At 45.3% G+C, this 27,703-nt stretch overlaps 2 protein-coding genes across 7 annotated transcripts; one reads left to right on the top strand and one right to left on the bottom strand.

Moving 5' to 3' along the window:
* Mfsd11 (major facilitator superfamily domain containing 11) lies at positions 1-24,928 on the bottom strand. 4 transcript variants are annotated; one of them, XM_090350383.1, is made up of 14 exons: positions 24,839-24,928; positions 23,491-23,658; positions 22,937-22,992; positions 20,453-20,560; positions 19,356-19,435; positions 19,136-19,232; positions 17,563-17,621; positions 16,084-16,228; positions 15,178-15,218; positions 11,146-11,211; positions 8,685-8,810; positions 1,908-2,082; positions 1,094-1,229; positions 1-414 (listed from the first exon to the last, which is right to left on the bottom strand). In XM_090350383.1, exons 2-14 carry the CDS (start codon positions 23,584-23,586, stop codon positions 250-252), a joined length of 1,350 nt encoding a protein of 449 aa, XP_090206509.1. In that variant the 5' UTR covers positions 23,587-23,658; positions 24,839-24,928; the 3' UTR covers positions 1-249. The 4 variants fall into 4 exon arrangements, with proteins under 4 accessions (XP_090206509.1, XP_090206507.1, XP_090206506.1 ...); XM_090350381.1 differs by having other exon boundaries at positions 24,834-24,924; XM_090350380.1 differs by lacking the exon at positions 24,839-24,928 and adding an exon at positions 24,313-24,417.
* Positions 24,516-27,671, top strand: Srsf2 (serine and arginine rich splicing factor 2). 3 transcript variants are annotated; one of them, XR_016538328.1, is made up of 4 exons: positions 24,516-25,126; positions 25,344-25,654; positions 25,872-25,975; positions 26,628-27,671. XR_016538328.1 is itself a non-coding variant. In XM_090350388.1 (3 exons), exons 1-2 carry the CDS (start codon positions 24,765-24,767, stop codon positions 25,645-25,647), a joined length of 666 nt encoding a protein of 221 aa, XP_090206514.1. In that variant the 5' UTR covers positions 24,538-24,764; the 3' UTR covers positions 25,648-25,654; positions 26,628-27,671. The 3 variants fall into 3 exon arrangements, 1 of the variants encoding a protein (XP_090206514.1); XR_016538329.1 differs by lacking the exon at positions 25,872-25,975 and having other exon boundaries at positions 24,538-25,126; positions 26,628-26,731; positions 27,231-27,671; XM_090350388.1 differs by lacking the exon at positions 25,872-25,975 and having other exon boundaries at positions 24,538-25,126.
* Positions 27,672-27,703: the final 32 nt, after the last annotated feature.

Raw genomic sequence — 27,703 nt, 5'->3', positions numbered from 1 at the left:
TGAATTAGAAAACAGCATCTTTGAACAATTATAACCACAAAACAGGATTCCCTTATTCCACTTGTTAAAGAGCTAGCAGCTGTAAACTTTGGTACCAACTCTGTCTGATGGAATGGTCTTGATCTTTGATTTTTTCCACACTCAACATCATCCGTGCATCGTGGAAATGCTGGGCGGTTTCTGCAGCCAGCTCCGGGAGCTGCTGTGGTCTCTGAAGGTACACGCATGCCTCCCTTCCCCAGCACCTCATCAAATGCTTCGGTACTCAGAGCCCCGAGCCACGGTAGCAGCAGCGTCCCATTCCACAGTGAAGAATGAAATTGTCCCGAAGAACCCAAACACCACCATGAGCAGGAGTTGCCAGTGAAGGAGAAGGTAGTTGCTGTAGAAAAAGGCTACGGCTGCGCAGATGGACTACAAAGAAATGAGACAAATCAGAGTGCCCACTGGGCTGAGGACTCCATAACCAGCTCCATAGCCAGCTCCGAGCTCCTGACCCACAGGACGGCACTGGCCCCTTCCCCACAGACACAACTTCACCTGTCACCACCCCCAGGCAGGTACCATGGGCTCCGTGGGCACAGAGACCAAGTTCCGCTATTTCCAGTGGCGCTTTGTTGATAATGTGCAGGGTGAGGAAAGCACTTGTCTATGTAGTGGGTGAAGGGAAATCTCTCATCTGAATGCAGAGAGCAGACTGTACACTCTCCAAGTCAGGGGAGACACACTGCTTCCTGGTTCTACACAAAATCCCTCCAAGGGATGCCCTTGACTTCCATTTTAAAACCACAATAGTACCAAGCACTGGTGGCTCACACCTATAACCCGAGCTATTCAGGAGACTGAGAAATGAGAATCCCCAATCAAAGCCAACCGGGCAGCAAAGCCCAGGAGATTCATCTCCAATTAACCACCAAAAAGCTGAAAGAACAGCTGTGCCTCAAGTGACAGAGCACTAGCCTTGAGTACAAAGGCCCCAGGATTGGCATGTGTGTGTGTGCCACACAAAACCAACCCAACCCACAAGAATAGTGACCAAATAAAACCAGGCAAGCATGACAGCAAAGAACTCTAAACCCAATCTGGAAGTTACCTGAACAAACTTAAAGACAGCAAAGGCTGGAGCACTGTCTTCTGAATAGAGAAAGCCCAGAATGCTGAGCAGCTGGGTGTTGAAGCAACTGTCTCCCAGGCCCAACAGGAAACTGCAGAGAATAGCAATTTCTTTGCTAAAGAAAACAGAGATTAATTTAGCTACTTAAAATATAAAGGTAACTCGCCCACAAAAGCACTTAACTATGGAAACGAGAATACAGAGATCCCAGAATTTCAAGGTCTTCTGGCAGTGCTGGGGTTGGCGCCCAGGGCCTTGCATATGGTAGGCATAGGCTCTTCCACTGAGCTAATCCTCAGTTTTGATAGTGCCATTACAATCAGAAATTGGACTCAAATGCACATGACTGCACATTTTAGCAAGCTCTGGTCTACTATTTGAGAAGCTAATACTCGTTTTTAGGTTCTGCTCCACTCAGATTTATGGATACAGATTCAACTATCTGCAACTAAGTCTCCCTCACTCCCCCTGGGTGTTCCTCCAAGCCCTAACTCAAGAATGTGTCACCACTCTAAAAGCAGAAATCTAAAATTCAGGTCAGAGCTTTGTATGCTCCTTCTTTGATCAGGAGGAAGACTTAGCGGGAAAAAGGTTAAAAGCAACCATGGCCAAATAACTTGGGATTCTCTAAGGATTTCTACTTAAACTCATTCTGGCTCCATTAACACTTGACAGATGATCTTATAAAGAGAAAAGTGTCAGTGAGGAGACTTAGGGCTCCCTTTCAAATACCTAGCTCTCCGCCCCTCCCACCTTCATGCCCTCAAATCCAGGGTAGCGGTGGGAAGTGTACCTGGGTCTGATGTAGGAACTGCTGTTAGTTCCCTCCACAGGGGCAATCGGGGCATCAGCAGGCATGTTGAGAAAGATTAAGTAGAAGGCTATAAAATGCACCAGGATCCCTAGCAACACCACTGGATTTCTGCCAAAACGATTATCCTTGCTGAGCAGGCCAAAGAGACTTCCACCTAGAAACCAAGAGAGCAGACACATAACTCATGTTGCTTGCAAGTTACCTAACTAGTTGTGAGTTCTAATCCAGGACCCAAAGAATCAACGTCCTCAAATTGTCCAACATCTTCCCCAGAAATGCGCTTGCAGGCACCAACGATGACCGGATACCAACTACTACAACAAAACATGAAGTGGCAGAGTTGCTATTTCTGTTCTATGATGGTCCTGTACTTCTTCTCTAATGAATTATTGTCCCCCCCAAAGTGACCCCCTTTGAATGACAGCTTATGAGAGAAACTTACAAAAGATAAGAAATATCTACTATTTTGTAGCACAGTGGACTAAGTATAGTTGGGGGAAATCAGTGGTATATTTCCAGGTAGCTACTAGAACGGACTTCCAGTGTCTCCAACGCCAATGAGTGATAGCTATGCCGGTTATCCTCTCCTGGTCATTACACATTCATCGAGGAGGTACTGAAATGTCACACTATACCTTGTAAACATCTGCAATTATGTGCCCAAAGTATAACGGAAGTAGAGGTGTGGCTCAAGTGGTAGAATGCCAGCCTTGAGTGGAAAAAAAGTCCAGTGAGATGGTGTGGCTGTGTTCAAGCTGGGCCCAATATCAGCATACACACGGATATTTTAATTAGTGATGATAACAAATGCTGGCAGGATTCTGAAAAGCTGAATCGCTCCCATGACTAGCATGGCCCCTCGGAGAACATTTTGGCAGATCCTTTCCAAAGCAAGTGGCAGCACAAGAGGAGGGAGCCTGGGAGGGAACTCAGGTGGAGCAGGCAGTGTTCTGAGCTGAAGACTGGCTGTGACAGAACCCTGCAGTCCCCAGTGCTATCACTAGAGGGCACTCTATCTTCAGTAGAGCCCTGATCAGACTGTGGCATGAATTAGCAGAGGTCTGGGAAAGAACTGCCAGAAGGACTGGTGGTATCAGAGAGGGCTTTGCCTCGGGAGCAGACGGCACTTCAACATCCAGACTCTTGGCAAACTTCATTCTCCGGGCACTGGGTGGGGCACAAGTCCTCCCTTGGAGCTGGGGACATTAATGCATTTTATCTCAATTTTAGAACCAGTGATGTTTTCCTTGGAGCTAGGCAAACTGGCCCTAAAGCCGACATGGAAAAACAAACATACTGGATGCTGGTAGCTCATGCCTCACAATCCTAGTTACTTAGGAGGCTGAGATCTGAGGATCACAATTCAAAGCCAGCCTGGGCAGAAGAGTCTATGAGACACTTATTTCCAATTAACTATCAAAAAAGCTGGAAGTGGAGGTATAGTTCAAGGAATAAAATGACTTTCTTGAGAAAAAAAAAAGCCGTTCAAATGCATAGATCCTGAGTTCAAACCCCAGTACCAGCAAAAATAAATAGAATTTAAAAACCCAAAGTGCGGGCCAGGAGTTTGGGCTAGTGGTTAAAGTGCTTGCCTAGCATGCATGAAGCCCCGGGTTCGATTCCTCGGTACCACATACATAGAAAAAAGCCAGAAGTGGTGCTGAGGTTCAAGTGGTAGAGCTCTAGCCTTGAGAAAGTCCAAGGACAGTGCTCAGGCCCTGAGCTCAAGCCCAGGACTGGCAAAAAAATAAATAAAAAAAAAAAACCCAAAGTGCCAGCATGAACATACTCAATATATTTAATATAACAGCTCATGCCTGGAATCCTGTCTACTCAAGAGGCTGTGATCTAAGGATCACAGTTCCAATTCACCACCAAAAAGCCAGAAGTGGAGCTATGGCTCAAGAAGTACAATATCAGCCTTGAGCAAAGAACCTCAAAAACAGAGCCCAGGCTATGAGTTCAAGTCCCAGTCCCAGCATCAGCACCAAAAAAGCACCCACACAGCAAGGGACTAATACCTTGGCAGAGCAACACAACAGTATGCAAAGTTCCAAAACAGTATCAGTCACACAAATTACTCTTTCTATGGTATCAGATCACTGATGCAAGAATACTAGGTTTTGAACTCAGGACCTTCTACCTTGCTTGTTCAGTGGGTGTCAGGAGCCCACTTTTGTCTGGTGATGGAGTTTCATGTTCCTTTCTAAGGCTGGCGTTAAGCCATAATTGTGAAATCTCATCCTCCTGAGTAGCTAGAATTGCAGGTGAAGGTCACAGGTACCCGGCTAGAACTAACCAGATAGACAGAAAACAAATTCCAAAGAAATCATTGATCTAGACTATAAAAACTAAAGTATAAAAATAGAAGGGGAAAAACACATGAGCAAAATTTCTTTAACCCCAAAGTAGAGAATGATTTTCTGACTATAATTCAAAACCTAGGGACAATTAAACTAAAACATCAGTAAAGCTGACTCTAAGAAAACAACATACATCCTCCATGGCCAGAAGAATACCAGAAGCAAAGCCAAACCCAAATGGTGAACCAAGGAAATATTAACAGAGAGACGGAGGAGGAGGAGGAAGAAGAAAAGAGGAAGATGACCAAGAGGAAAGAGGAGGAAGAGAATGACAAGGATCACACACACACAGACAGACACACAAAGCTAATTCACACTCATACACACGATGCTTCACTCAGAATAAGACATCAAATTAAAATACTCAGATGCCAATTTTCACCCCACCAAGTAAACAAAAAGTGTGCAATTTTCACAAACCTTCCTGTTGGCCAGGCCAACAGAAACAAGGGTACACACACACTGCTGGCGTGCAGGCCTGGGAGGGGGAGCCCCATGGCAGATGAGCTGGCTTTGTCCTTCCGCCTAACAACCTCAGGTGTAGGAATTTACCCTCAAGACGTGCCTCCAACACTATGAAAACCACGTGCCTCTGGTCATGCAGAGCAGTGCTAGCAGTGCCGTCAGTAACTGGAAAAATCCCAGGATTGGGGGCTGCTAGCTGAGCGGCAAAGCATGTGCTTAGCAGGCTCTACCAATAGAAGGAATGAAGGGAAGAAGGCAGGAAGGGAAGGAACAGAATGGAGGAGGGAAGAAAGAAGAGGAAGGAGAGAGGAGAGAGAACAAGAAACTGGAAGCTGTGTTAATATACGAATATGTATACACTGGTATGTACAAAATAATTTATTTCCTAGCTCTACCCATTGAGATTGCAGAAAGCAGAGATCACAGAAACACCCAGTGCCAAAGCCTTGCTTCTTGATGACTCTGTTGGTGAGAAGCAATGGGGCTGTATAAAAAAGTAGAGGGAGCCAGAAGTTTGGCCTAGTGGTAGGGTGTTTGACTAAGATGTATGAAGACTCGGGTTCAATTCCTTGGTACCACATACATAGAAAAAGCTTGAAGTGGTACTGTGGCTCAAGTGGTAGAGCTCTAGCCTTCAGAAAGCTCAAGGACAGTGCTCAGGCCCTGAATTCAAGGCCCAGGACTGGCAAAAAAAAAAAAAAAAAGGAGGATTCCAGAAGCTGGGGCAGAGAAGGCCACAGATAAGCCAGAGACACATGTGTAGCAGAGGCTCTTGAGACACACGAACCTGCTTGGAATGGTTCTCCAGCCATGGCTGGGATCAGAGGAGCACCAAAACAATTCAGTATAGCTTTGAGGGATAAACCATTCAGGAAAAACAGGAAATGACAGGTCCATGCTAAGAGTAAATAAGCAAGCAAACAGGAAGAGGGGGTGAGGGGCTTCTGCTGCCAGCAGAGATCTGGGCATTCTGGGGTAGACTTATGGAGGCCCTGTGTATACATGTGCACACATGCACGCACACATACACACACACCTACAGTGATTCTGCCACTACTCTGTGCAGGTTGGATTAAGTGAGAATCATTCATGGATGCTACATCTGGGGGGATATGAGGAGAGGGTACTTGTATTGTCACCTAGTGCTCCCAACACTGCACCTAATGATTGCCAGAACAGCAGCCAAAAACAGTAATTAGATGTGGAGAAGTTGGGCATTATTTTGACAAGACTTTATCTGTTGGCATGCCTTAATTACAGGGCTGAGACTTCCAGGCCCCTCAACCCCAACCTGCCCTGGGGGGACAGGAGGAGGCCAGGGGCTCAACACCAAAAAGTTAGTGGCTTAACCGGTCATGCTGACCAAACCAAATGTCTACAAAACCCCTTAAACAGGTTGGGGAGCTTCTGAGAGGCCGATGTACCCAACTCCCTGGAGACAAAGATTCCTCCCCTCAGGGACCCTGATCCCTACCCTGGCTGCTCCCAGATACCCTCTGCAGTGAAGGGAAGTAGTAAGCAGAGGACCTGAGGCTGAACACTTAAACCTGTGGTATGTTGAATAAAAATTACTCCAGTCTTGGGTTTTGCTCTGGGTCTCTATGACCTGATGTAAAAAGCACAATGGAGTCAGTGTGATAGAGTACTCCAGTACTCCAAGTTCAAGTCACCAAAGGGAAATCCTTACAACCTTGAACCTCAAGTCAACCAATCATTTATTGCTTTTTGTTATTCTTTCACTGCTACAAGGAAACGACCCAGAACGTTTTATGGAATGAAGTGTTGCCTGATGCTACAATCAAAAATCAGACAGAAGCCAGTTGCTGGTGGTTCATGCTTGTAATCCTAACTGCTCAGGAGGCTGAGATCTGAGGGTCGCAGTTCAAAGCCAGCCTGGGTACCAAAGTCCATGAAACTCTTATTGCAGTTAGCCACCAGAAAACGAGAAGTGGTGCTATGGCTCAAGTGGTAGGGGGGTAGCCTTGAGCTGAAGAGCTCAGGGACAACGCCCAGACCCAGAGTTCAAGCCCCATGACCAAACCGCCCCCCTCAAAAAAAAAAAAAAAAATCAAAGCAAGGCGTGGTGGCTCATGCCTGTAATCCAGCTACTCAGGAGGCTGAGATCTGAGGATCAAGGTTCAAAGCCAGCCCGAGCACAAAAGGACCTGAGATTCTTATCTCCAATTAACCTCTAAAAAATGGAAGTGGGGCTTGGCACAAGGGTAGCGGGGTAGCCTTGAGCTGAAGAGCTCAGGGACAGCACCAGCCCCAGAGTTCAAACCCCATGACTCCCCCCTCCCAAACAAACAAACAAAAAAATCAGACAAAAGCTGGGTGCTGATGACTCACACCTGTAATCCTAGTTACTCAAGAGGCTGAGATCTGAGGATCACAGTTCAAAGCCAGATTCGGCAGCAAAGTCCATGAAACTCTTATCTCCAATATATTAATCAGAAGTGGCACTGTGGTTCAAGTGGGAAAATGCTAGCTTTGAGCACAAAGAAGCTGAGGGACAGCACCCAGGCCCAGAGTTTAAGCCCCACTAGTGGCCAAAAAAAAAAAAAAAAAAAAAAAATCAGGGGCTGGGAGTTTAGCCTAGTGGTAGAGTGCTTGCCTAGCATGCACGAAGACCGGGTTCGATTCCTCGGTACCACATACATAGAAAAAAGCTGGAAATGGTGCTGAGGCTCAAGTGGTAGAGCTCTAGCCTTGAGAAAGTCCAAGGATAGTGCTCAGGCCCTGAGCTCAAGCCCAGGACTGGCAAAAAAAAAAAAAAAAAAAAAAATCAGCCAGGCACTGTGGCTCACATTTGTAATCTTAGCTACTCCAAAGGTTTGCAGCCAGCTCAGGCAGGAAAGTCCGTAAGACTCTAAAAACCTATTCAGAAAAAAACCAGAAGTTGTGGCTCTGTGGTAGAGTACTAGCCTTAAGCAAAAATAAGCTCAGGGGAAGAGTCCAGGTCTTGAGTTCAAGCCCCAGGATCACCACACACACATACACAAATGCACACATGCCAACTGAGATCTTTTTTTTTTGCCAGTCCTGGGCTTGGGCTCAGGGCCTGAGCACTGTCCTTGGACTTTCTCAAGGCTAGAGCTCTACCACTTGAGGCTCAGCACCACTTCCGTTGTTTTCTATGAATGTGGTACCGAGGAATCGAACCCGGGTCTTTGTGCATGGTAGGCAAGCACTCTATCACTAGGCCAAACTCCCAGCCCCCCAATTGAGATCTTTGTAACCTAACTATGCTAATGCTGACTTTTTCTAGGAGTTAGACCTTAGGAGTTACTGTGAAACAGTCTTGAAGTGTTGGACACAAATAGTACCAAAATCAGAAGGCTATGAAGTCAGGAATCCCAGACATGTTCTTCAAGGATTCTAAGCCAGGCTATATTTATGGATTTCTTTTTTTTTTTGTGCTGGTCCTGGGGCTTGAACTCATGGCATAAGTGCTGTTCCTAAGCTATTTCAGGATAGGGCTCTACCATTTAAGCCACAGCTCCATTTTCAGCTTTTTGGTGGTTAATCAGAGATAAGAATCTCACAGACTTTCCTGTTCAAGCTGGCTTTGAACGGTGATCCTCAGATCTCAGCCTCCTGAGTAGCTAGGACTACAGGTATAAACCAATGGCACCCAGCTTTGTACCGATTTATTTATTTACTTATTTTTTATGCTAATTCTAGGGCTTGAACTCAAGGCCTGAGTGCTGTCTCTGAGTCTCTGTGCTCAAGGCTAGCACTTTACCACTTGAGCCACAGCTCTACTTCCTGCTTTTTTGGTGCTTTACTGGAGATAAGAGTCTCACAGACTTTCCTATTTATGCTGGCTTCTAACTGTGATCCTCGGAACTCAGCCTCCAGAGTACACTAGCATCACAGGTGTGGACCACCAGTGCCCCCAGTGCACTGATACCTTTAAGGTACCAACCTAGGATTTCTCCAATACCGATGAAAATTCCAGAGAGTCCAATCAGGCTTTTCTCTTCTGTTCCAAATTTGTTCGTAGCACCAATACAGGTTCCATATACACCAGAGAAGAAAGTTAATTCCAGACCTTCAGGAGGAAAAAAAATCAGTTGTAATTAAATATTATATCCACATTTCCCTCTCCCTAGTTTTTCTTCCTGTCTACATATATAAAGCAAACACAGAAGATGCTAAAATGCCTGATATTTGGCTATCCATAAAATGGATGGGCTGGAACTAGTCATGTACTGTGCACTGGATGCTTGAAATCCCAATATCCCAGACATAATGACATTTGCAAACTCGGTAATCAACTACACAGCTAGTCATGATGTGATTAGTGTCCTTCTGGCAAACACCAGGGAGCTTTCACTGTCTCCCAGGAGAACACACAAGAAGAGAGCCATCCCTAAACCAGAAGTGCTCCTCACCCAGACCCTGACCATGCTGACCTGGTCTCAAGACGCTCAGCCTCCAAAACTGTGCGAAAAAAATACCTGTTACTTAAACCACCAGGGCTACAGTAATTTGGTATAGCAGTATAAGCTAAGACACCACAGGATGGCAGTTACCATACTGGTCAGATAAAAACATACAACTCATGGGATACCGGTTACTTGCGCTTGTATTCCTAGGTACTCAGTAGACAGCTCTGAGGGATCATGGTTTGAAACCGGCCTAGGTAGGAGAGTCCCTGAAGAGTCTTGAGTTATCGGCAGCGCCTGGCTACAAGACTCTTACCTCCAACTAAGCACCAAAAAGCACTAAGTGGAGTTGTGGCTCACCAACACAAAACAACTCATATAACTCAAGAAAGAAGCATCCTAAGATTTAAACCGGTCACTCTGCTTGGAGGGAGACAAGGGGCAGAGGACATAATTAACATGAACTTGTAACAGTGAACACTAATTTAGTGTTTATTATCCTTATGAGCAGTTTTCCAAAGGAATAGTCCCATTCTGTTTCTTTTAACCTCATTTGGCGGTCAGGACCTTGTACTTGGTAGGTAGGTGCTCTGCCACTTGAGTCATGCCCCCAGTCCTTCTCTAGTTAATTTTACATTAGAGTTTCAAATATACCCAGACCATCCTGGATGGTGATCCCTTTATTTATGCTTCCTGTGCATCTGAGCTAATAGGCATGTGCTACCACTCCCACCTTTTTAATTGGTTGAGATGGAAGGCTCTTGAACTTCTTTGCATGGGCTGTCCTTGAACTGCAAATCCTCCCAATATTTACCTCTCAAATAGCTAAGATTTACAGGTGTGAGTATCTACATCCAGTTCAACTATTCTGACTATACTGAAAAAAAACAGTACATTACATTCACTATTCACAGTATTCACATGATGATTTCATTAAATCTTCTTGGAAAAGCAAATGACCTAAAGTTACAGGAAAAAGTCAGGCTATGTGAGTAACCTTAATTCCTTAGTGCTAAAAACCTTCACTGTAAATCATAAAGATGTGTGAGGTCTTTTCTATTTTGTTTTGGGGTATACTGGGGCTTGAACTTAGGGTCTTATGCTTTCTTCCACTTGAGGTCCAAGAGATGTTCTATTTTCTATTTCTCCTTAAAAAGACAAGCCAAAGCAGTAACTGGTACACTGTAGCACGTTTGGAAAGAAAATAATGTCCTCTTCATTCTCAAGCCCCAGGACTTCATCTGTCAGCACACCATATTATCACTTGCTTGCAATTCAGTACATGATCCAGGTGGGCCTGGTGATGACCCCTGGGACCCCCAGCACCTAGGGAAGGTGGGAGGATTCAGAGTTCTTAGCCAGTCTTAGTGGTGTAACAAAAAAAAATACTGGAGGAATGCTCAAATGATAGAGGACCTGCTTATCAAGCCCTAAGATGTGAGTTCAGAGCCTTCCACCACAAAGAAGTGTCAGTGATGTATTCCTGGCTATTTGCAGCACTCCCAACTGCCTTGAATTCACTGGTCCTTGTGAGCCACAAATTCTTGGCTTGTAGCCCCTGCACTGGCCATCCTCAGCAGAATGCACAAAAGGTGATGTTGGGCTTTATCCAGGCCCGTCAGGGAGCTCTACTACTTCTTTCTGTTGTTTGTTTGGACAACTAGGATATCTGACTCTCCTGCCATGTTCCAGGATCTCCTCCTAGAGGAGTCAGTAAGGAGGGCAGAATACATACTACATGGTAGGAGGGAAGACAAGAGGGAGGCACAAGGAGAAACAGACAGGCAGAGGGCAAGACTATGGCCCCATCTCTCATCTGACCCCAGCAAGTTCTGGGATCCAAAATGGATTTCCAGCCCCAGGCCCCCTCTGAAAGCAACTCCAGGAGAGCTCAAGTGACACCATCAGAATAGATGCTGCTGGGCACAGACCAGGGGCAGAGGGATGAGAAATGAAAGGCCTGTGCGAGGACCATGGGGGCAAGGGCGAGGGTGTTACCTGTGTAAGCCGTGGTAACACTGAGAAGCAGCATTTCCTTGGTGACACACAACCTCAGAGATTTTCCTGCAAAGGCAAAAGAGTTAGAAGTACTTACCTGCATCTTAATTTATATGTAAAAGTTCAAAAATGGTGTCTTCACTAGCAACAAAACTGGCAAACAAATATTTTGTGAGTTAAGTTACATTTTTCAGATTAAACTTCATAAGGTATAAATTAAATGTGCCCAATACAGACACTGTTGTTTCAAGTGCTTAATCATGTATTAGAATAGCATTTTTCAGCTCTCAGAACAGGAACATGTGAAGTGGAACAAAACAGAACCAAACAAGATGAGAAAAGACTTGGGAAGACAGGATTCAAGTTAGGCCACTGGCAGCACATACTTCCTGGGGAGACATTACAGAGCAGAATGAAGGCTGGGCCAGAGTCACCTGTGGGGAATCTGAACACACAGAAGCTGGGACACTTCCCAAGAATCTCATGGATTTGTCTTTGCAGGCTGGCTTTGAACCATGACCCTCAACCTCCTGAGTAGCTAGGATTACAGAGTGTGCCTGAGCCATGCTACGCTGAACTTTTATGCTTGCTAGCAACTTTGAGCTCAGGGCCTTGCACTGGCTGGGCAGGAACTCTATCACCTGGGTCACCTGCTTTGACTACTTTTTCATTAAGGAAGGTCTTAAACTTTCTACCCAATCCAACCTGGAAAAGATCCTTATACCTTTGCCTCCCAGGTAGCTGGAAATACATAAGTGCAATACCATGTTAATCTAAGACTTGCTTTTAGTGTCTCCACATTCTTCCATGTCGTGAACTTTGCTTTTTGTTTCAGAATTTTCAAAATAATTCATAGAATGTTTTAAAAGTCATCATGCGGGGCGGGAGTTTGGCCTAGTGGTAGAGTGCTTGCCTAGCATGCACGAAGACCCGGGTTCAATTCCTCAATACCACATACATAGAAAAAAGCCAGAAGTGGTGCAGAGGCTCAAGTGAAGAGTTCTAGCCTTGAGAAAGTCCAAGGACAGTGCTCAGGCATGAGCTTAAGCCCAGGACTGGCAAAAAAGCTCAAGGACAGTCATCAGAGTATAAGTCCTCAATTCCCTTTTTTTTTTGTAAAATTCTATGCTGTTTCCAGACAATTATTCTAGCAAAAGAACTTTGTCATTTCTCAAAAAATAGTTTTGGAGGGGGTGGGAGAGGGAAATAGGGACAAAAACAATGATTGTTAAGTAATGTACCTTCTATCTGGCAAATATAATGTAACCCTTCTATTAATTACAATAAAAATATTTAAAAATAATAAAGTTTAAAGATCTCACTTAAAAGCAGGGCGCGGTGGCTCACGCCTGTAATCCAAACTACTCGGGAGGCTGAGATCTGAGGACTGTGGTTCAAAGCTGACAGGGCACCAAAGTCCAATAGTCCAGTTCTTGAAACTCCTATCTCCAATTAACCACTAGAAAACTGGAAGTGGCCCTGTGGCTCAAGGGGTAGGGCAGTAGCCTTGAGCTGAAGAGCTCAGGGACAGCGCCCCAGGCCGAGTCCATGCCCCACAATGGACAAAAAAAAAAAAATCTCACTTAGATAATAAAAATAAACACTTCACTTAAATACTCCAAAACCATCATAAGCCTGGAAGCTATCCATCTCCCATCTCCCTCTCCTACCCTGAGGCTCACCAACAAGTCAGTTTGACCTTCTAGGCCTTTGAGAACAAGAAAAGAGTAGCCAAGTATAACAGGGCTTGCTTAAAAGTATTATAAACCTTCACAATTGTTAAAAGGTAATTTCTGTGAGCTGATGTAACTTGTGTCCTTTTCCTTCTGACTCCTCTGATCAATAGACCTACAAGGTAGAAAGACAGGTCTTATGGTAGTGATCTCCAGCCTTTGCAGAGTGATCAGACTATAACCTATCTAATTGTGCATGTCTAATTGTGAATGCTTTCCTGAAACATAACAAGAAGACAAGCTAAATGTCTGGTAAAACAGCTCCAGTGAAATACTCTCTACATAAGGTTCAGGCCCCAATGGCCACAGGATATATAGGGTTAGGTGTTGGTGGCTCTGGCTTGTAATCCTAGCTACTCAGGAGACTGAGATCAGAAAGTCACAGTTTGAAGCAGGCCTAGGTGCTGTCCCTGAGCTTTTTCCACTCAAAACTAGTGCTCTAGCCACAGCGCCACCTCTAGTTTTCTGGTGATTAATTGGAGAGAAGAGTTTCATGGACTTTTCTGACTGGGCTGGCTTCAAATCACCATTTCCCTGAGCAGCTAGGATTACAGGCATGAGCAATAAGTGCCTGGCTTCATGAGACTCATTATCTCCAACAAACTACTGCTACTATTACAAAAAAAAAAAGTGGATCTGTGGCTCAAGTGGCTCTTAAGCAAAAGAAGCTCAGACAATGCCCTGAGTTCAAGCCCCAGGACTAGCACCAAAAATAAAAAATAAAAAAATAAAATAAAACAGGCTATAGGGGGGCTGGGAGTTTGGCCTAGTAGTAAAGTGCTTGCCTAGCATGCATGGAAGACCCGGGTTTGATTCCTTGATACCACATACATAGAAAAAAGCCAGAAGTGGTACTGTGGCTCAAGTGATAGAGTTCCAACCCTGAGAAAGCTCAAGGATAGTCAGTGCTCAGGCCCTGAGCTCAAGGCCCAGGACTAGCAAAAAAAAAGAAACAACAACAACAACAAAAACAGGCTATAGGAAATTTCTTGCCAAAATTTCTGTGTTACCAGGCCAAGCTAATCAGATCGAGAATTTCACAGGAGCTGATACCTCCTAAAACCAGCCAGCTTGCCAAGCACTGTGGCACATGCCTATAATCCTACCTGCTCAGGAGGTTGAGATCTGAGGATAGTTGTTCAAAGTCAGCCAAGGCACTAAAGAAGACAAACGACTCTTATTTCCCCAGATAATTACTAGAAAATGGGAAGTGGAGCTATGGTCTTAAGCTGAAGAGCTCAGGGACAGTGCCTGGGTCCAGGGTACAAGCCCCTGATATCACTAACAACAAAAAAAGATCAGCCAGTTTACTCTGGACTCACTCAGTCTGGGGCTCAGAAAGAATACTCCCAATGGAAGATAAATACCTCAGGCCAAGAGAGCCTCAAGTCAGATGCCATTGCCTGTAGCTGAGGAACCAGTTAAATCAAATGTAACCCACTGGCTCAAAGTCTGTACTCAAGCCACAGGCTAGCCATCTACTACTGACCTTGTGTAAATTAATTTTTTAACAGTTTGAAACCTCAGGTTAGCCACAGCCTGTTATCTTGTCAGCAAGATGCTGCCTGCTGATCAAAGTTAAAGCCTGGATGTTCCCAGTTGCCCACCCTCAACTTATCATACTACCACCTAGACAACTTCCCTCCTCCATCCATTGGCCACTGGTTAAAATGCCCTGTGTCTAGAACATGTGGTGTCCAGAACTAGCAGATAAGGTGACAATTTCTTTTCTTTTCCCCCCCTGGTACTGGGGCTTAAACACAGTGCTTCATGTTCTCCTGAGTGCTGAGGTAAAGCACTCTAGCACTTGAGCGACCCTTTAAGTCCCCAATGACAATTTCTTGAAGAGTTTTCTCTTCTCTAATAAAGAAATAATAATAACAGAACTGTTGTGAGAATCAGGAAAGCAAGTGGAGAGTTTGGCCGAGTTCCTGATCAGAGAGGTCTATCAGAGGACGAGTAGGACCTCTTTTATGAACCACTGCTCCTTGTGGCCCCAGCCTAATCTCAGGATCAGCAAACGATCTGCTCTCACTCCCTGTGGGTCCTGTATGAACTCACCCTGTCCTCCCCTGAGAACAGAGTGACCCCTCCCCATCCACTTAGGTAAGCAGTCATGTTATCATAAACCCTGCACCCTGTGACAATTACAAAGAGACTCAGGTATTTCTGAGCTGCATACCTGGAAAAATAAAAACTTTGGGGGGGTACTAGTCCTGAGAGTCCAGGGCAAAGGACAAAGGGAAACAACTGAAGGTATTCCCAAACAGACCTTGCATTTCAGACACAGAATACTTACTAAACGCTTCTATTGCCTTTGACATATTGTTCTGGGCAGACCTGAGAAAATAAAATTAAATAATTTTTCCCTTGGCATTTAGATAAGAGAATCAATAGCATTACCCTACCCACAACTATACTGTTACCTCCTATTTCATTTAAGTCCATAAAAGCTCGTCCCATGACTCACAGTGCTCCTTGCTCCACAGGGCTTCACTCCAGACTGCATTATCATACCTGCTGCCCAGCACCACTCTACCATGAACAGTGAGAGACAATGCTCATAATAAGTTTATATAAATATTTGAGGATTCCCTTTTCAGTGGTGATACTATAAGTAGGACAGAAGTGCATGCTAGCTTGCTACAATACTTCCTGGGCACTCAATTTCCCATAGTCTGTATTATATAAAAATAAGCCTTCCAGGGCCAGGAGTATGGCCTAATGGTAGAGTGCCTGCCTAGCATGTATGAAGCCCTGGGTTCCATTCCTTGATACCACATACTCAGAAAAGCCAGAAGTGGTGCTGAGGCTCAAATGGTAGAGCACTAGCCTTGAGAAACCCCAAGGACAGTGCTAAGATACTGAATTCAAGTCTCAGGACTGGCAAAAAAAATAATAACAATTCTATCTTTTACAATAAAATAATGCAATTTTAAATATGACTTATAAAAAGACTATGGTGGAGCCAGGCCTAGCTACTCAGGAAGCTGAGATTTGAGGATCAAGGTTCAGAGCCAACCCCGACACAAAAGGACCTGAGACTCTTATCTTCAATTAACCTCCAGAAAACTGGAAGTGGGGCTTGACTCAAGGGTAGGACAGTAGCCTTGAGATGAAGAACTGAGGGACAGCGCCCAGGCTAAGTTCAAGTCCCATGACCCACAAAAAAAGAAAAAAAAAAGAAAATGTTTCCTATTCTTACTCATTAACTTCCAGGTCCTGGTCCCCAGAAGATTCATCTTCTCCAAGGACATTTTCAGAATCTGGTTTCCGAATGAGAAAGAACAAAACTGTCCCCACAAGACTGATCACAGTTAAAGCAATAAACACTGTTCTCCGGTCACCCTCTAGGGAAAAAGAAGAGAGCAATGATCATACAATACTAGAATTAAGTGTCCTGTAAATACTTCCTTGTTAATGTTCTACGTTATGCCTGTAATACTAGCTACTCGGGCAGCTAGGATCCTGGTGATTACTTCAAAGCCAGCCCAGGCAGGAAAGACATAAAACTCTTATCTCCAGTTAGTCACTCCAGTGGCTCTGTGGCACTGTGTGGTAGAGCACTAGCCTTGAGCAAAAAAAAGGATAGTGCCCAGGTACTGAGTTTAAGCCCCACAACTGACCAAACTAAAACAAAACAAAACCCCCTATCTTGGACTGATGAAACTGGCATTTCTACCTTTGTGTTTCAGTTACAGACACACTAACAATGAACTAGGAATGTGACTTAGTGGTAGAGTGCTTGCCTAGCACATATGAAGCCCTGGTTTCAATTCTTGGGTACCACATAAACAGAAAAACTGGAAGTTGCACTGTGGCTCTAGTGGTAGAGTGCTAGCCTTGAGCAAAAGAAGCTCAGAGTCAGTGCCCAGGACTTGAATTCAAGCTTCAGGACTGGGGGTGGTTGGTTTAAAGAGATAGGAGGTGGTTGGTTTAAAGAGATATACTAACAAGATAAAAGAAAAACAGCAAAATAAGTATATAGAAATATAGAGGGTCAGGGCTGGGAGTTTGGCCTAGTGGTTAAAGTGCTTGCCTAGCATGCATGAAGACCCGGGTTCGATTCCTCGGCACCACATACATAGAAAAAAGCTGGAAGTGGTGCTGAGGCTCAAGTGGTAGAGCTCTAGCCTTGAGAAAGTCCAAGGACAGTGCTCAGGCCCTGAGCTCAAGCCCAGGACTGGCAAAAAACAAAAAAAGAAAAAGAAATATAGAGGGAGTGTGGCCTAGTGGTAGAATGCTTGCCTAGCATGCACAAAGCTCAAGTTTCGGTTTCCCAGTACCACAAAACACAGAAAAGGCTTGAAGTGGTGCTGTGGTTCATGTGGTAGAGTGCTAGCTTTGGGAAAGCCCAAGGACAATGCCCAGGCCCCGAGTTCAAGACCCAGGACTGGGGAAAAAAAAAGTATACCGATATAAAAGCAAAGAAAAACTCCTGAAAACCTGAAGGTGCATATAGCACAATTGCTCTTGTCCTTTGAGATAACCCACAAAGCAGCCATAACTGTAATTCTCATTTAATAACATAATCCATGCAAAAAGCCTACTGAAAGCAAACATCTGAGAGAACCCTGGATCCTGAAGTTCAGTACACTGATAGTGAGGTAAAGTAATAATGGTTATTTCTATGGAGATATAATGTTTGAACATAGCTAAATAAAGCAACGTGAATAAAACAAACCTGATATTTGAGTTTTCCCTTGCCAGGCAAAGTATATGTAGAGATTTCCAAAGAACAAGCTGGGGGGAGAAAAGGGCAAAGAAGATGCTGGGAAATTATTGTAATACTTAGAATACAGAAATAAAACAAAACAATTGTTGCCATAATTTTGTTGAGAAAGGGACAGATGGTGAAAAGGAAGAGGAAGAGAGACCTGAATTTGAAGGAATCTAGCAGTGCTGGGTTATTTGAAAGTATCAACTCCACCTTGACTTTCTGAGAAACTTAACTGACCCAGATAGGATTCCAGTGACATGCATGTGATAGTAACCTGACTCAGAGCCACCTTTCAGAGGACTTGACTCACTCTGAAAACATGTGACTTATTGGAACCCTGGAAATGATTCCTTGGAAAAAAACTTAGGCTACTTTCAAAATCCTAATCTTTTAAGAACCTTCGACTTATGGGTACATGCTTTCCAAGACAAACAATCATTCACTTGAACACTTTCACAGGGTAAGGTGGCGAACACCTACAATCTTGGCTGCTTGCAACTACTTGGAAGGCTGAGGCAGGAGGAACACAGGAATCTGAATTCCAGGCTAGTCTGGGCAATATAGTAAGACGATGTTCTCAAACAAACATTGTCATTCTCATTTGTTAAGCCGATAAGGGCAAAATTCATTAAGGTAAATCTCAGGTCAGATTTATAAAAGCACAATGCCTGTTTTTCCTATGTTCCTATTTGCTGTATAATTAATTCAGTATTGGTGCAACTAAGTCTTACTTCTAAATCGTAGTGTATCTTTCTAGAGCTAATAAGAAGTATAACAATAGTTTAAAATGGATAATGAGTTTTAACCTCTGTTTTCTTATCTGTAGGGCAGCGATGATACCTTCTCACCTCAGGGGGTTGTGTGGAGATAATGTAAACATAAGTAATCCCCAAATCCCTCAAATACAGCAGATGCTAAGCAGAGATTAATATTGCTTTCTATTTATAAACTGTAAGTTAAAATAAAGTCATTTCCACACATTTTAAGCAATTCCATACAAATGGATATATTAGCCAGGCACTGGGGCCTCACACCTTTAATCCTAGCTATCTAAGAGGCTGAGATCTGAGGATCGCCTCAGAAAATCATAAGTAAAGCTGTGGCTCAAAATGGTAGAGAACTAGCCTCGAGTGAAAAAGCTCAGGGACAGTTCCCAGGTCCTGACAACTGACAAAAAAAAAAAGCATCTCGGGCCGGGAGTTTGGCCTTGCATGCACGAAGACTTGGGTTCAATTCTTCAGTATCACATACATAGAAAAAAGCCAGAAGTGGTGCTGAGGCTCAAGTGGTAGAGTTCTAGCCTTAAGAAAGTCCAAGGACAGTGCTCAGGCATGAGCTTAAGCCCAGGACTGGCGCAAAAAAAAAAAAAAAAAAAAAAATCTGTATCATATTCAGCTAGAACTTAAGTTCTACAACATGAAAACCTGAATTTGCAATGAAATAAACACTTCACAGATGGCATGACAAGTAAAATAAAACCAAAATAAGCCCCTCCACCCCCAAAAAAAGAAAGATTGAGATCCCAAAGGATTATTACCTAAACTGCAGGAGTGCCCAGAAAATTCCACTGTTTCTCCCAATTGTGTGTTCATCTGAATTTATTGTCAGGCAGTTTCCTTGTGCTGTCCAAAGTACTATAATTCAAATCAAAAGTTTATCAAGGGGGCAAAATTACTTGGCTTTACATACTACACACATAAACAGGATACTCTGTGTAAGCCCCAGGAAAGAGATCCAATAAAAATAAGCAAGCTCACCAGCAGCTGCGATTCCGATGAAAACAGATGCTGTGTAGAAGGACCATGGGAAAGGCTGGATAAAAACGGCAATGTACATGCTAAAATATAACAGGTCAATGTATTATGGTCAACAATACCTGAAACACAAAGCCAAGCATGCATTCTAGGAGTCAGCTGGAAAGGCCCTCTTAAACTCAAGCTGCAAAGCATAGCCTTGGTTTGATGATCTGAGATACTTATTTCTTCATTTGGTATTTCAGACTTTTTACCAAATTGGAGTGGCCTCTGCTTATAGCTTACTCTCTGACTGACTCCAGCTCTAGGACCTGCAGCATTTCTGTATTTCACTTGACCCCCCTGTTTGTCTACTTGATGAAAAATAAGATTAGTTTTAAACTTAACGTTTCAGCAGTATGCAGGTAAAATTCTGCCTCAGAGCCTACAGCTGGTAGAAGCATGCCTGTAATCCCAGCACTTGGGAGACTGAGGCAAAAATATTTTGAGTTCAAGACTAGCTAAGTGCTACATACATAGCAAGGCTGTCTTAGATACTGCCTTCTTCAAAAATATGAACATTTTAACATAGAATTTCTAAAATAAATAAAACTTTACAAATAAAAAAAAGAAATTAAGATTAGTTCAAAAAACGTGCTTTTTTTTTTGTTTGTTTTTGTGGGTCATGGGGCTTGAACTTGGCCTGGGCCCTGTCCCTGATCTCTTCAGCTCAAGGCTACCACCCTACCCTAGAGCCAAGCCCCACTTCCCATTTTCTAGAGGTTAACAGGAGATAAGAGCCTCAGGTCCTTTTGTGCTGGGCTGACTTTGAACTTTGATCCTCAGATCTCAGCCTCCTGAGTAGCTAGGATTACAGGTGTTAGCCACCGCACCCTGCAATTTTGTTTGTTTTTTTTTTCAGTCCTCAAGGAGATTTCATTTATGGTGCCAATACTGGGATTTGAAGTGCCAGAAAAAAAGTAGAATACTTGTCTAACATGCACAAGGCTGAGGATTCAATCCCCAGCACAGTACAGAGTGGGGGTGGGGAAAGGAATGTTTATGGTATGTGCTTGAAAGATGCTGGTAATGCTAGAAGGGAGATTGCTTGCCTGACTCACCTGTAGAACAAGCCGCTGGCAAACATGGAGAGCTGAGGGCCAACAATAGCAACCACCGATGGCGTAATCAAATTTGAAGCAGAGAACACACTATAAATGATAGCCATGCTGCATATGTAACACAGGAAAAGGAGAAAAAAGAACAGCATGTTTAAGGACTGTCTTCAATATTCTACTCAATCTGAGCATTTGTCAATAAACATTCATATTCTTAAGTCAGAATTTATAATTACCTCTTTAAGATGAATTATCATACTGAAGTTTTCATTTGGACAAAATATTAAAAATACTACCAGATGTTCCCCTCCCCCCCCTTGGTGCCAGAAACTGGGGCTTGAACTCTGGGCCTGGAAGCTGTTTCCTAGCTTTTTAGCTCAAGGCTAGAATTCTGTCATTTGAGTTTTGGCTCTCTGTCTGGCTTTTTGCCCGTTAATGGAGAAAGAAGAGGGCTGGAATGTGGCTTAGTGGTAGAGTTCTTGCCTAGCATGCATCAAGCCCTGGGTTTGATTCCTCAGTACCACATACACAGAAGAAAAAAGAAAAAAAAAAAAAGACAGAAGTGGTGCTGTGGCTCAAGTAGTGGAGTGATAGCCTTGAGCAAAAGAAGCTCAGGAACAGTGCCCAGGCCATGAATTCAATCCCCAGGACTGGCAAAAGAGGCTGATTTCTTAACAAACATTTTTGGCTCTCAGACTCCTAAGTAGCTAGGATGTACAGGTGGGGAGCTGCCCTCCTAAGTAGCTAGGATGTACAGGTGGGGAGTTGCGGGTGCACAGCTCAGATGTTTCTTTGAATCAGTTTTCAATGTAATTGATAAATGAGAACATATAACAGGGCTAGGACTTTATATTTTCTAGCTTCAGGAAGGAAGTCTTGCTATTGTTCGCATTATAGAAAGCTGGAGTAAAGCAAGTTGCTATAGAATAAAGCAAGTTGTTATAGATTAGCTGGGTAGCTGATGAACGGTGGGTCAGGAAGCTATCTTGGCAACTAGATAACCAGTTGCCAAACTTGGCCAATCACTCCTGACGACACACATTTATTTGATATAAATAATGAAGCACAGAGGGATACATTGCTTAAGCTAGAATCTATTTAATTCAAAATAATGGTTTCACTTAAACTTTTTCTCAGTTACTATTGACCCAGACCTAATATGTATATAATTTATGGGTGTGTGCTTAAAGTGAGACTAAAATCATTTTGAGAGTGCACATTTCACTTACTAGCCAGTGTCTGAATCTGTAAAGTCATAGTATAGTATATTATTCTTTGACTTTCATGAACCTCTCACTATTGAATGTTTTCTCTTGTTCATTCTTTAGAATATACCTGAGGACATAGGACTACAAAATTTTTTTTATAGTATTATTAATCAGGGACCTGGACACTAAAATCCCTTTATTGTCAAATGTCACCTACATAAGCAATAAAGAATCAAAATGAGAAGAGTTTGGGGCAAGTGGTGTCACAATCTAGTATCTAGAACTATAGAAAATAAATGTCTCATATAGCTCAATCTAACTACATATTTCAAAGCAAATGGTGTACATATAAACATATCATTCAAGTCAGGTGCTGTGGCTCATGCCTGTAATCCTAGCTACTCAGGAGGCTGAGATCTGCGGATCAAGGTTTAAAGCCAGCCTAGGCACTAAAGAACGTGAGACTCTTACCTCCAATTAACCACTAGAAAATGGGAAGTAGGGCTGTGGCTCAAGGGATAGGGCAGGAACCTGGAGCCTAAGAGCTCAGGGACAACAGCCAAGCCCAGAGTTCAAGCCCCACGACCAACAAAAAACAAACACGCAATATCATTCATCAATTTTTGTCAGCTAGAGAAATATGTGTACACCTGCACATGTTACATTCCCAATTACAATCATAATGTAAAAGCAACTTGTGAAAGCTTTTTCATTTATTTATTTATGTAGTATGGCGGTCTGAACTCAGGTCCTCATGTTTGCAAGGCAAGTGCTCTACCACTGGAACTATACTCTCAGTCCTCTGTTTTCTGTAAAACTGGCCTTAAACAGCTTAACAAAAATCTAAAAACTCCTGGTCAAACTTGAAGTTGCAAATGAAATTACTGTTACAAAATTTCAAATATGAAAAACTCAAATGTTTTAAGAGTCACATGAATACCTGTTTAGGATTGGGAACATGTATTTGAGTGCTTATTATGTGTCCACTTTGGGAAGTGTTCCATGTCCTTCATCTGAGCAAACAAACTGGGCTTTCGGAAATAACTTGCTCAAGGTAATGAAGCAGTAAGGTGGTGAAGCCGGGATCTCAAACCTGGTGTCTAATTCCACAGGAAATCTTAAACTCATCATCTCTAACTGCATTATCTTCTTCCAAATGCCAAAAACGAGGGTGGGGTGGGGAAGCAATCACTATACTCATTATCTTACTGCTGGAGATTCTGACAAGATTTAAGTAACTATTATATAAAGAAAGAAAAAGCAGCATACAGTACGATACCTGGTATATCCACTGCCATGAAAATCTGTGACATTTAAGCTCCGGATGACAGTTTGCTGTGTAGAAGATAAAAGCAATCAATAAAAAACGCTTGCAATCTCCCTTCCCCTTGGAAAGTCCGACTGCGAGAACTCAAAAGAAAAAAGGCAAAATTCACAATGGTCACCATTTAACACTTCAGATCCACTATGACAAGAGACAGAACAGGACTGGGGAAGACAAATCAATGGTGGCGCCGGGGAGAGAGTCGCTAGCTCTATCTGCGCCCTGGTTTTCATCACCTTACCCATCCAAAAGCTAATACAGACAAGAAATCAAAACAACTGGGACCACAATCACCCAAAGTCAAACCAGAAAATAAATGGTTATATTTGATCACCCCGTAAGGGAAAAACGTCTTGACACATGAAATCAAATCAAAAAACGAAGAAGCCTAGGTGGGAAACGGGAAGATGCAATGTACGCGTGCCAATCCAGGTCATTAAAGTTTATTGTCATTTGGGGGATGTATTACGATAGGTCCTCCCAAGGAGGGGGTACGGAGTCCAACTCACCGCCACATTCCCACAAGTTTGGAAGGCAGTGAACATAAACATAAAGGCAACTCCTAAGATAATGATGTTGAAAAGCTTTTTAGATTCCGGGGACATTTCGGCTCCTCGGCGCCGCAGGTCCGCGGCGGCCCCGGACAGTCAGCTCTCCTCGGGGTGAACCCCGCAGTCCTGGGGAGAGAAAGGAGACGGTGAGAGCAGAAGCAGATCCGGGAGCCAGGCGGCCCGGCTCTCCGATCCAGTCCTGGGACCGGACCCCCGGGCGGAGGGGGGAGGACTCAGGACATTCCCGGGAGGCGATCCGAATGCGGGAGAGGCAGACACAACCAAGGGCCAAGAAGAAAGCGCTCCAGGAGGAGAGGCCCGCGACGGCGGGATTAAGAGCAAGGACGAGCAGCACCTGTCCCCCGGCCCCGCCCCGCCCCGCCGGCCCGAGGCTCGGCAGGTCACGAGACACGTCAGCTGAGGGCAGCCGTAGCGCCCGCTGGGAAATGTAGTCTCGAGCCACGCAGGAAACGCATGCGCCCCCCATCAGGCTCCCCCCCGCCCCCACGACCAGGCCCGGGAGGGGGAAGACAAATGGAGGAGCCAGGCGAGGTGGCAATTAAGAAGCAGGTCGCAGCGCAGAGCAGTCGGGAGCTGGGAGTTGAGGTCCAGGACTGACATGGCGGGGTCTGGAAAGGGCAGGGATATTCCTCCCACAGAGGCAGGGCTGAGGCCGGAATCGCAGAGACGCGTGGAGGACGGGTATTGGTATGAGAAGGAGGCGGGACCGGGGGGGGGGGAGCGCCTCCCCTTCCTCCAGCCCGTGTGGTCGCGCCCGACCTCGCCGGCGGAAAGCGCGTTTCGCGGGCTTTCCAACCGCCCGCTCTCGCCGCTCCCCCTCCCGTCGGCAGTGACTGCGCGCTTTTCGGCCCGCCCGACGGGGTCTGCGCAGGCGCGTCGGGCGGGGCGGGGCGCGCGGTGGAGACGTTACCGGGCGGGGCGGGCCGAGCCAATCAGAGGATTCATTTCCGGGTGGCGCGGGCGCCATTTTATGGGGAAGGCTATAAAGGCGCGCTGGGGCGCGCCACCCGCTCAGTTGCTGCTCGGCTCGCTGCGCTGCTCGGGACGTGCGTTCGCACGCTCCTGCGCCCGGCCTTCCCGCTGCCACACGCGGGCGGCAACCGCCACCCAGGCGGCGCGGCGCCTTCCCCCCCGGACTCCCGGGGAGCGCGCGGGCCCGCTAGGGCGTTAGTCTTCGGCGCCAGTTCGCGGGGCCCCGGGCCGCGGCCACCATGAGCTACGGCCGACCGCCTCCCGACGTGGAGGGGATGACCTCCCTCAAGGTGGACAACCTGACCTACCGCACCTCGCCCGACACGCTGCGGCGCGTCTTCGAGAAGTACGGGCGCGTCGGCGACGTGTACATCCCGCGGGACCGCTACACCAAGGAGTCCCGCGGCTTCGCCTTCGTGCGCTTCCACGACAAGCGCGACGCCGAGGACGCCATGGACGCCATGGACGGGGCGGTGCTGGATGGCCGCGAGCTGCGAGTGCAGATGGCGCGCTACGGCCGTCCGCCCGACTCGCACCACAGCCGCCGCGGCCCTCCGCCCCGCAGGTACGGCGGCGGCGGCTACGGACGACGGAGCCGCAGGTGAGCCTGACGGGAGGCGGCGGGGAGAGCGGGCGCACAAAGGTCGGCGGAGGCGAAGCACGTGGGGCCGGGCGGAGGCGAGGCAGGGCCACGCGAGACCCCGCCTCGCGGCCAGGGAAATGGCGCCTGGCAGCGAGATAATGGCGGCGGTGGGGCGGGCGGGGCCCGGGCGGCGGCGGGAAGCCGGCTCACCAGCGCGCCTTGCGTCCGCCTGCAGCCCACGGAGACGCCGTCGCAGCCGATCCCGGAGTCGGAGCCGCTCTCGGTCCCGCAGCCGGTCCCGCTACAGCCGCTCCAAGTCGCGCTCCCGCACTCGGTCGCGTTCGCGCTCCACTTCCAAGTCCCGATCTGCGCGAAGATCGAAGTCGAAGTCGTCGTCGGTCTCCAGATCCCGCTCGCGGTCGCGGTCCAGATCCCGGTCCCGGAGCCCACCCCCCGTGTCCAAGAGGGAGTCCAAGTCGCGCTCGCGGTCCAAGAGCCCCCCCAAGTCTCCGGAAGAAGAGGGTGCCGTGTCGTCGTGAGCACATGGTAATGTCCACGGGCAGGGCGGCAGTGGGCGTGCGCACCGCGTGGGGAGACTGAGGCTCGAGGTGACTCGGCTTTGGGAGCGATGACTGAAGAGAGGGGTCTGCACTGGATGTGGAAAGCTTAGATAATGGCTGTGTCGTGAACTGTTTGAGACCTTTTAATGAAAATGACTATTTCTTGCTGTTTTTATCCAACGTCTGCATTTTCCCCTTTAAAGCTGCGGTCTCCTGTTTGATAAAAGAATATTGGCCAGTATTGCAGATTTTAACTGATATGGCTGATCCTCCAGGGACCAGTTTCTGTGGGCGTGTATTGGAGCAGGTTTGTCTTTACACGTTAAAGATGCACTATCCTCTTAGAGAAAGACGATCAGTTCAACTATTGTTGTACTGACTGGGACTTCTAACTCTAATGGATGTGGCAAACCAATTGCAATTACCGAAGCAATGAGCTTTTGGAACCCCAAAAGAAAGTTTACAGGTATTGCACTGGGTGGGGAAAGGATAGTGTGTCTTTAACTCTCAAATTGTTTGGTCCTATTTTTAAAAAATAAAAGAAAGGGCCCTAAGTAGCTCGGATAAAGACATTCTCAACTGCCAGATGTTTCATCTGAAAAAAAAAACTACCTTAGAATAACACAGAATTTCGAATTTTTGTTTTGATACAGCTCCCTTTCCCCCTCCACCACCCCACCCTCTTTCTTTTTTTTTTCCTTTTCTCCCTCCCTAACTTTTTTCACCTTGGTTATTTGGCCAAGAACTCAATTCAAGCTTTGTAAGTGCTGGTGGTAGCCTTTGAAATTGTCCTAGTTGGGCCTTTAAAAAAAAAAATGGTAATGGCTGGGTGGAGCCTTAGTGTACCTACTTGTTTCACCAGAGCCTTAGTAAGTACGTGCCTGAAACTGAAACCACATACACTTTGATACCTTTGAGTAGTAGTAGAGGGTAAACTAAACCTTTCTTTTCAAACCTAGATGGATCGGCGAGCAGCATAACAGGACTTGGGGGAAAAAAGGACCACGTTCAGTCCATCGGTCCATGGAAGAGTCCTTGGAACAAGCAACTGGCTATTGAAAAGGTTATTTTGTAACATTTGTCTAACTTTTTGTTTTATCATTGCCTCAGGTGGCAAATTCATTTTATGTGCCATTTTGTTGCTGTTATTCAAATTTCTTGTAATTTAGTGAGGTGAACGACTTCAGATTTCATTATTGGATTGGATATTTGAGGTAAAATTTCATTTTGTTCATATATAGTGCTGACTTTTTTTGTTTGAAATTAAACAGATTGGTAACCTAATTTGTGGCCTCCTGACTTATAAAAGGAAACTGTGCAGCCATTACACACAGCCTAAAGCTGGCAACAGATTGACTCAACATTGCCTTCATTCCTTAAAATTAAAAACCTACAAAAGTTGGTGTAAATTTGTTGATATGTGTTATTTACCTTCAGACCTAAATGGTAATCTGAACCCAAATTGGTATAAAAGAAAACTTTTCAGGTGAAGATTTTTTTTTTTAAGGATTGTTTACCAAACACAATTCTAATCTCTTCTCTTATGTATTTTTGTGCACTAGGCGCAGTTGTGTAGCAGTTGAGTAATGCTGGTTAGCTGTTAAGGTGGCGTGTTGCAGTGCAGAGTGCTTGGCTGTTTCCTGTTTTCTCCTGATTGCTCCTGTGTAAAGATGCCTTGTCGTGCAGAAACAAATGGGGCTGTCCAGTTTATTAAAATGCCTGACAACTGCACTTCCAGTCACCCGGGCCTTGCATATAAATAACGGAGCATACAGTGAGCACATCTAGCTGATGATAAATACATTTTTCCCCTCTTCCCCCCCAAAAAAATGGTAAATCTGGTCATCCTCGTGTATAAAGTTTAAAAATATGGAAAATATTAAGGAAGCAAATGGTTTGTAACTTTGTACGTACTTGAGACATGGTGTATCATTTTGCTTATTGAATATTCTGTACTATAACCATTGTTTCTGTAGTTTAATTAAAGTGTTTTCTTGGTGTTAGCTTTTCTCAGAATGTCTTGATCTTTCCACCC

The sequence above is a fragment of the Megascapheus bottae genome, chromosome 17, assembly GCF_031878675.1.
Source record: "Megascapheus bottae isolate mThoBot1 chromosome 17, mThoBot2.hap1, whole genome shotgun sequence".
NCBI lineage: Eukaryota > Metazoa > Chordata > Mammalia > Rodentia > Geomyidae > Megascapheus > Megascapheus bottae.
The sequence above is the reverse complement of the archived record's forward strand: the minus strand, read 5'-3'. Positions and strand labels throughout refer to the sequence as shown.

Excerpts from the sequence above, each read along its gene's own strand:
- Srsf2 (XM_090350388.1), top strand. The coding sequence starts at position 24,765 with ATGAGCTACGGCCGACCGCCTCCCGACGTGGAGGGGATGACCTCCCTC. Across the intron at positions 25,127-25,343 it reads TACGGACGACGGAGCCGCAG|CCCACGGAGACGCCGTCGCA; the intron begins GTGAGCCTGACG and ends GTCCGCCTGCAG.
- Mfsd11 (XM_090350383.1), bottom strand. The coding sequence starts at position 23,586 with ATGTCCCCGGAATCTAAAAAGCTTTTCAACATCATTATCTTAGGAGTT. Across the intron at positions 22,993-23,490 it reads AAACTTGTGGGAATGTGGCG|CAAACTGTCATCCGGAGCTT; the intron begins GTGAGTTGGACT and ends TCTTCTACACAG. Across the intron at positions 1,230-1,907 it reads AGTTCCTACATCAGACCCAG|CAAAGAAATTGCTATTCTCT; the intron begins GTACACTTCCCA and ends TGTTTTCTTTAG.